The 7,695-nt window shown below is 44.6% G+C and overlaps 2 protein-coding genes across 2 annotated transcripts; one reads left to right on the top strand and one right to left on the bottom strand.

Annotated features, from left to right (window-relative positions):
- Positions 1-2,899: 2,899 nt before the first annotated feature.
- Positions 2,900-4,339, bottom strand: LOC108704187. The gene is made up of 4 exons (XM_018240639.2): positions 4,292-4,339; positions 3,865-4,059; positions 3,607-3,663; positions 2,900-3,504 (listed from the first exon to the last, which is right to left on the bottom strand). Exons 1-4 carry the CDS (start codon positions 4,337-4,339, stop codon positions 3,175-3,177), a joined length of 630 nt encoding a protein of 209 aa, XP_018096128.1. The 3' UTR covers positions 2,900-3,174.
- A 1,222-nt stretch (positions 4,340-5,561) lies between these two features.
- Positions 5,562-7,429, top strand: LOC108704227. The gene is made up of 3 exons (XM_018240689.2): positions 5,562-5,862; positions 6,346-6,675; positions 6,877-7,429. The coding sequence occupies exons 1-3, from the start codon at positions 5,808-5,810 to the stop codon at positions 7,035-7,037; spliced, it is 546 nt and encodes a 181-aa protein (XP_018096178.1). The 5' UTR covers positions 5,562-5,807; the 3' UTR covers positions 7,038-7,429.
- Positions 7,430-7,695: the final 266 nt, after the last annotated feature.

The raw sequence follows: 7,695 nt of genomic DNA, 5'->3' as shown, positions 1-7,695 counted from the left end.
AACAAGGCGAATGAGGGGAACGGGAAATGTCAGAATTATTGTTTTTCTTCAATTGCAGTTTGTGCCCAATATAAAATGTACTGAATTATATGAGACTCATATACTGTAATGTATTGTTCTTATGTGTAGTGATAGTAGCACTCAATGTCTATAGTTACACCATGGAGCAAGTCATTATTAAGATAGAGTCAGTAGGAGAAGAAGGAGGACGGAATAGAAACAGTAGGACAGGGTCAGTTCTGCACAACAAATCACTTTCTTTACTTTATTGCAGTTTATTTGTTATTTCTATCAGTGAGACTCATATACTGTAATGTATTGTTCTTATAAATAGTGATAGTAGCATTAAATGTCTATAGTTACACCATGGAGCAAGTCATTAGTAAGATAAAGTCAGTAGGAGAAGAAGGAGGAGGACGGAATAGAAACAGTAGGACAGGGTCAGTTCTGCACAACAAATCACTTTCTTTACTTTATTGCAGTTTATTTGTTATTTCTATCAGTGAGACTCATATACTGTAATGTATTGTTCTTATAAATAGTGATAGTAGCATTAAATGTCTATAGTTACACCATGGAGCAAGTCATTAGTAAGATAAAGTCAGTAGGAGAAGGAGGAGGAGGACGGAATAGAAACAGTAGGACAGGGTCAGTTCTGCACAACAAATCACTTTCTTTACTTTATTGCAGTTTATTCGTTATTTCTATCTCAGGTTGAAACCAACACAGATCCCTCAAGTTCATCCCTTCCAGGTGGTGACGTCCAATCAGAACTTTGTCTTTTATTCTTCAAGCCTTCTGTTCATTGATTGGTTGATGCTTTTTAATGCAGTTCAGCATCTTTGCTAAATAACAAACCCTTCATTAATTCCTATCGAGTCAATAAAAGTTCTGTTATGTCTCCAGCCCAAAGCTGGATCTGGTTGTGGTGCCACCTAGTGGCCTGATCAGATTCCTACATGAAATCTCAGCTTTATTTTTCATCCCTGGGTCACATGGTCCCAAATCCCTTTATCCAATCAAATCATTTTCCATTCGGAAACAAAGTGGGAACTGTGGGCCCCTCCCATTGGTCCAATTCTAATTCCCTGTAATAATGAATGAGATTTCCCTGTGGCTCCCGCTCAGCACAATTCCCTATGGACCATTAATCCCAGTGTGGCCCCCGCAGTGAGAGTTCCGCTCTTAATTATAGACCCCCCCCCTGAGCCAATGACACCAGGAATAATTAATTGAATTTATATCCGGGATTAACCTGAGATTCAATCCCTCATCCCATCTGATCAGCTCTGTGCCTCTGGGAGGAGGAGGAGGAGGAGGAGGAAGGCTGGAAACACATCTCAAGGAATTCTTTATATATATTATTTATATTGTACGTGCTGAGTATAAAGTGGGAATTATCAAACATTGGAGGGGGAGGGAGGTGCAGTCTGGAAATCTTTGGGTTCACCTTTCTGAGAATGACAGTGCTAGTTGTGTGAGTGTGAGCTCTTGGGCAGAAATGTGCCCTATAACAAGGCAGCAAAAAACAACAACCCTATACTGCCCCCTGCAGGGAGAATACATGTAATAACCAGACAGTGTACTGCTCCTTCCAGCCAATCAGAACCCCCCACCCACCTGCACATCCCTCCCCCCTCCCCCCATTTCTGTCGGTGTCAGGAGCCAATTTACTAGTCAGGCGGAAGGATCAGCTCTTCATCTCTGCCGGAACTTTATTCTGTTACAGTCAAGTGATGAATAAGATTAATGAGAGTGGAGAAGACACTAAGATTAGATTGTCAGCTCTTGGGACCCTCTCTAGCTCAGGGGTCCCCAATCTTTTTTACCTGTGAGCAACACAGACATGCAAAAAGTTCCTGGGGTGCCAAATAAGGGATGTGATTGGCTATTGGTAGCCTCTATATGGACTGGCAGCTACAGGAAAATATATTTAGCAGAACAACTGGTTTTTATGCACCAACACTTGACTGTAAGCCTGGAATTCAAAAATATTCACCTGATTTAGGGCCACTGGGAACTGTAGGGGGCGACACACAGAGAGACTGATGCAGGAATTGTATTGATGAAGTCAGTCCCAATGAATTGGCAGAGTGAGGCCTCAGAGCATTGGCAGCTGCTGGTCACTAGGGGGCAGTACAATCAGGTTCCTATATACGATCTTTTCTCATGCCCACAATCCAACTTACTGCAACTCCCAGTAGTACCAGCAGCAGATTCATATCCAGCACTTTCTTACCCTCCCACCCCCTCTCCTAGCCCAGCAGCCAGTCTGTAGGTGAGGGTTATCCCCCTTCAGCTCCCCCCACAGGAACGGCCTAGGGCTCTTACTTTATATTCCTTCACTCTAATATACATCTGAAGTCAAGGTTTAGTCATTAAATGCCCCTCTGATTCTCAGGTTCCCTAGTTATGCCCCTGATTTGCCCCCGACCCCCTGTGCTCACACTCCACCCCCATCACTCACAATCTTCTCACCAACCTCATTCCCCCAACTCTACTTCTTCAGGCCCAATGGGATCAATTCCACTGGGGACTGGTCTTTGTGTCCTGTATATAATAACTATTAGTTGCCTATAATAATGATCCCATAGCAGCTCCCAGTGCTTCCTATGAGATACAATGACTCACAGGGTAATGATCAATAAAGTAATTAATACTTTATTAATAATACTGATTATTAGCTCATTAACTGGGATACAGTCTGTTCAACTGAAACAAAACACCCACTGAGCTGTCAGCAGTTGGATCAGCTTGAAACTGGTGTTGAAGCAGCTGAGTGGGAGCATCTGGAACAGCTGAGTTGGAGCATCTGGAGCAGCTGAGTGGGAGCAGCTGAGTGGGAGCAGTTGAGTGGGAGCAGTTGAGTGGGAGCAGCTGAGTGGGAGCAGCTGGAGTGGGAGAAGCTGAGTTGGAGCATCTGGAGCAGCTGGAATGGGAGCATCTGGAGCAGCTGAGTGGGAGCAGCTGAGTGGGAGCAGCTGAGTGGGAGCAGCTGAGTGGGAGCAGCTGAGTGGGAGCAGCTGGAGTTGGAGTAGCTGAGTTGGAGCATCTGGAGCAGCTGAGTGGGAGCAGCTGAGTGGGAACAGCTGAGTGGGAGCAGCTGGGTGGGAGCAGCTGAGTGGGAGCAACTGGAGTTGGAGCAGATGGAGTTGGGCAGTTAGAAGTCCCCTTTCAAGCACAGGCTGATAACATTGACAAAGAAGCAAATTCATTTTTTCCTTCTTTGGCTTTTCCACTTTTCTTCACTTTCCGTGGAGCTCGGTACAAACGCTTCCTAACTCTGAAGCCCAGGTGTTTCTTTTTGGGCTTTTTATCAGCTTTTTGTGCAGCTATTCCTGGTTGGGGGCATTGGCCAAGGATGGACTCAGAGGCTTCTTGGCTTTGTGCCTCTTTCCCAGCATCATCTTCCTCCTTTGGCTTCCTCTTCCAGTAGTACAATAGGCCGAGGAGATCCAATGTAATGCAGAGGAACACATAGAAGGGGTCTGAGGAGATCAGGTCCTGAGCAAGAGAAGATAAAGAGACTCATGAAACACATTCACTGATTCCCATAATGTTCCTCCATATTGGGCTGGAGGTTTGAGAAGAAGTTAATGAGCCTACCTCAAGCATCTCTGCCGGGCTCCATTCATCCCAAGTATCCGATACAGATGGGAAGTCCTGCAATGATAGATTAGAATTTAATCAGAAGGTCTATAAACAAATCAGTGATGGAAGTAAATGGGATTGAACATCTGCTTTAGAAGTCACATGCAATTCATAAGGTGTGGGTGCCATTATATCCAATGAGAAAGCCTGGCTTGGCCTACACAAGTATCTGATTACAATGATATATTGGGTTACACTGATATAAATACTCACCACATAGATGGTTGGCCCTGGGTGTATTGGAGGAAGCAGTTGGGGTAATTCCTGTACCAGTCCCACATCAGGGCTCCTTTCAATAGATGATACTGGGCAGACTGGGGAGGACTCCTCAGCTACAAGGCTTAACTGATAATAAGCTTCATCACTCCATGAACAAGATGGTTGGATTTTATCTCTGATATTCCTTTCCTGTATTAGAAACACATGGAGATGAGTCATTTCTGTTTCTATACTCAATGGGCCTAGTAACCCTCAGTAACCAATCAGCAGGCGGCAGTTTGAAGACCAACATCTAATTTGTTGGCTCTGGGTTAAAAGACATGGCAAACTTTCCACCATTTATTTCAACAGAAAAAATAAACTCCGATGCCTCCAAAATAAATGAATATACCCCTGAAATCTAGAGAAATGAAGTTGTTACCTTTAATAACCTGGTTAATAAGAGCAGAGTTAGGATGAGGGACCTCATGGTGGCATGAACATCACTCATCTGACTGTTTGTTGCTGCCAGCAGAGCTGAACCAGCGTCTCACTCAATGTGATGTCATTACAGTCACATGACACAGTCTGACATCAGCCCAGCTTGTGCCTGGAAATTCGTTGTGATGTCATCACCACTAAGCACAGTCACGTGATTTCAACTGCCAACGGCTATGGGAGGTTTCTTGGCCTAGAAATAACACTACAGTCAGGTGGCAAGAAACATGTGAAGTGTCTCAAAGTGCCTGTTCCATACTCACTAATAGTGACCAACAAAGGGGAAATTGTGTACCCAGAATTCCCTGAGATAAAAACCACTGATACAGTATCAGGGCAGCCATCAGGGGGGACAGGGGAGAGAGATGTAGGGGCCCTGCCACGCCGCACTTTCTTGATTAGCCGGGCCCCCCTGCTTTCTGAGAGCTGCTGACTTCGGGCCCTTTGTGGTCCCTGTTGTGTGCTGGGGCCCTGGGCAGCACATTTTTATAAACTTCTGGGGGGGGCAAGTTTTTTTTGGGCATGGACGTTTAAGGGGAGCCCTGGCAACCAATTTTCTTATAATGTGGGGGTGGGGGGCCCTGGCCAACAATTTTTTCCCCCCATGTGGGGTCCTAGCCACCAATATTTTTTAATGAGGGGCCCTGACCACAAATGTTTTTTTCAATGGGTGGGCCCTGACCACCAATATTTTATTTTTGTATTAACATGTGGGAACCATAGCCACCAATGTTTATTTTAGTGTGTGGTGGGTGGTGGACCTGTGGGGCGGGTGGACCTGTAGATGGGGCTTGTGGTGGGCGCAGCCCAGGGGGCCCTGTGATTTCTGATGGCGGCCCTGTACAGTATCTCTAGTCATTACCAGGGAACAACCGGAGTTAAGGTAATTAATATGGATATATTAACATTAGTTGGAGGGAACGGCAGGAGTTGAGGTAATTAACTCATTAACGTATAAACATGTTTATCAAGGAGGAAGCCTATATCTCATTCACGTGCTTATAATTTTAGACATACAACTGTTGTTTTCATTCTCAAGGTCACAGTTCTGGGCGGATGGCCATTATTTTGGCATATTTCCACAATTAGGATAATCACCAAATTCTGTTATGATTGATTATTTTATTGTTACACTTGTATAAAAAGAGAACTCAGTGGAGGGGCTTCAGGACTTCATCTACAGGCAAACGTGTTGTCCCATTGATCTGCCTTGAGGTCCCATCCCCAGGGGTCACTGCAGAACATCGTGTTCCTTCACATTGGGGCACAACAGACAAATCCCTGGCAAAACAACATCTCATGTATCTGGGACTCTCAGGGGAGGCTGGAGCCAATGTGGCTACTGATAAGGTGACTGCTTGGCACACACCCTGCCCCCTCCCAGGGGCTAAATAACTGACTGTTTATAGAGAGCCCACAGACTGTGCCAAGAAGCAAGTACAGAAGAGACAGTGAGAGCAATGGCAGCACCAATCATCTTCCTCCTTTGCCTCCTTCTGGCTTTTGATGCTTCAGGTAAGTACGAGGGTATGAGGGTAGATTGGGGGTGTTTTTGTGTTGTGTTTGCACTTTATTCAGTGATAAGACAAAGAGCTGGGGGCAAGTTATAGGTCACCCAGAGTACCTGAAGCCTCATTGCAGTTGCCCTTACACCAGGGGTGCCCAAAAGGTAGATGGGGATCTACCAGTAGACCTTAAGCTGGGGATCAGTAGATCTCAAGTCAACAGCTCGTCTCATTCACCCTTCTATTTCATTCTTTTCATTCACATATTTATTATATTACGGTTACATAAGAAATAGAGGTTTGTTAAATATATCAATATGCATTTTCCCATAAATCAATATTTAAGTAATATTTTCCCTGGAACAGAATGCTAACACTGCTTTTATGGATGTAGATCAGTAGATCATAATGGGTCAATATCAATAAAAAGTAGACCTGCATTAGTAAACTATGTGCTCTCCTGCCTTACACTATCTATTGTGCCCCAATCTAGAGGCCCTACTTTATGTCACTGTTGACCCTTCTCTGCTGGTTGTGAAACCTGGAGACACGGTGCAGCTCAAGTGCCTCCTGAAGCTGGAGAAGCAAGTGGAGCCAAGCAAACTGATGGTGCAGTGGTTCACCCGTGGGGTCCAAGTGGCCGAGTACGACAGGAAGGTGACTATTGACAAGCCAGGGTTGTCCTTATCAGAGGAGGCGCTGAAGAAAGGTGATGCCACCCTGACCATCTCATCAGTCAAGGAGGAAAATGCCGGAAACTACCGCTGCTACGTCTACTATGGCTCAGAGTTCACCATGAAGCAGATTGTGCTGAAGGTTGAAGGTACGTTTGACCAAGTCTCTATCACCTAGCCAGATGTTTCATAGGCTTTTGTCAATTCCATGGTCCTGTAACCCATAGCAACCAGCCTGCAGTTCCATGTACAGGCCTAGAGTAGAGATCAATAGTGAGTAGGCTAAGCAAGGCAGGGGGAAGTATTTGGGGTACGGTTCCCAGTAAGGATTGTGTGTGTCGTTGTGACAGATCCCAACAAGCCAAAGCAAGAGGAAGAGGAGATCCTGACGGACGGACAGGTCTATAAGAAGATCTTTGATTGGATGGGGAAACTCGATGGAAAGGTGGATGAGCTACTTACCGACACAAAGAAGTGTTTCCCCCAACGCCAGCCCAAATCTGCAAAGTAACCCCACTTGTTCCATTATCCCCCACTCACAATTAAGCAATTATATATTCTCCTGCTTATACACTTACATCTTATATTTTATTTGTCTCCTAACATAATAGTCAATTATAGCTCCTGTCTAATGAGTCATGTTAATTACTCTGCACCTCCCAACTGGGAATATTGGTATCTAGGGAATAATTCCCTTAGCAACACATTGCACACCATCTCTTCTTAGAACACGACCCATCACTAACCTTTGCACTTGGACTTCTCCTTTAATTCATTCCCTTTTGTAAACTTGTTTCCACTTATAAAATGATATAAAGTTTTTCTTCTTTGCAAATACTTTCTCTCGTTGGTACTGTGACTCCAATTGGTATTTCTGATTCAAATAAATACGTCTAAATGGCTTATGTCTTGTCTGTCCTGATTGGTTCTTGCAAATGTCATGTGTTTGTATTAGAATTGACCTCAGCCTGCAGCCTTGTGTCTTTATATGGTCACAGAACAACCCCTCAGTGACTTCTAATATCCTTATCATTTACAGTAGGGGGTAGATTATCCCTTATAATACATGAGTGATACTCAGAGTTCCCTGTATAACTCAGCCTGCAGCCTTGTGCCTTTATATGGTCACAGAACAACCCCTCAGTGACTTCTAATATCCTTATCATTTA

Source organism: Xenopus laevis, chromosome 9_10S (genome assembly GCF_017654675.1).
Source record: "Xenopus laevis strain J_2021 chromosome 9_10S, Xenopus_laevis_v10.1, whole genome shotgun sequence".
NCBI lineage: Eukaryota > Metazoa > Chordata > Amphibia > Anura > Pipidae > Xenopus > Xenopus laevis.
The sequence above is the reverse complement of the archived record's forward strand: the minus strand, read 5'-3'. Positions and strand labels throughout refer to the sequence as shown.

Bases quoted from the DNA above. Each gene is read 5' to 3' on its own strand.
- LOC108704187 (XM_018240639.2), bottom strand. From the start codon at position 4,339: ATGAGGTCCCTCATCCTAACTCTGCTCTTATTAACCAGGTTATTAAAG. The intron at 3,664-3,864 runs GTGAGTATTTAT...CTATCATTGCAG, and splicing joins CAGGGCCAACCATCTATGTG to GACTTCCCATCTGTATCGGA. The intron at 3,505-3,606 runs GTAGGCTCATTA...TCTCTTGCTCAG, and splicing joins GCCCGGCAGAGATGCTTGAG to GACCTGATCTCCTCAGACCC.
- LOC108704227 (XM_018240689.2), top strand. From the start codon at position 5,808: ATGGCAGCACCAATCATCTTCCTCCTTTGCCTCCTTCTGGCTTTTGAT. The intron at 5,863-6,345 runs GTAAGTACGAGG...GCCCCAATCTAG, and splicing joins TCTGGCTTTTGATGCTTCAG to AGGCCCTACTTTATGTCACT. The intron at 6,676-6,876 runs GTACGTTTGACC...TCGTTGTGACAG, and splicing joins GATTGTGCTGAAGGTTGAAG to ATCCCAACAAGCCAAAGCAA.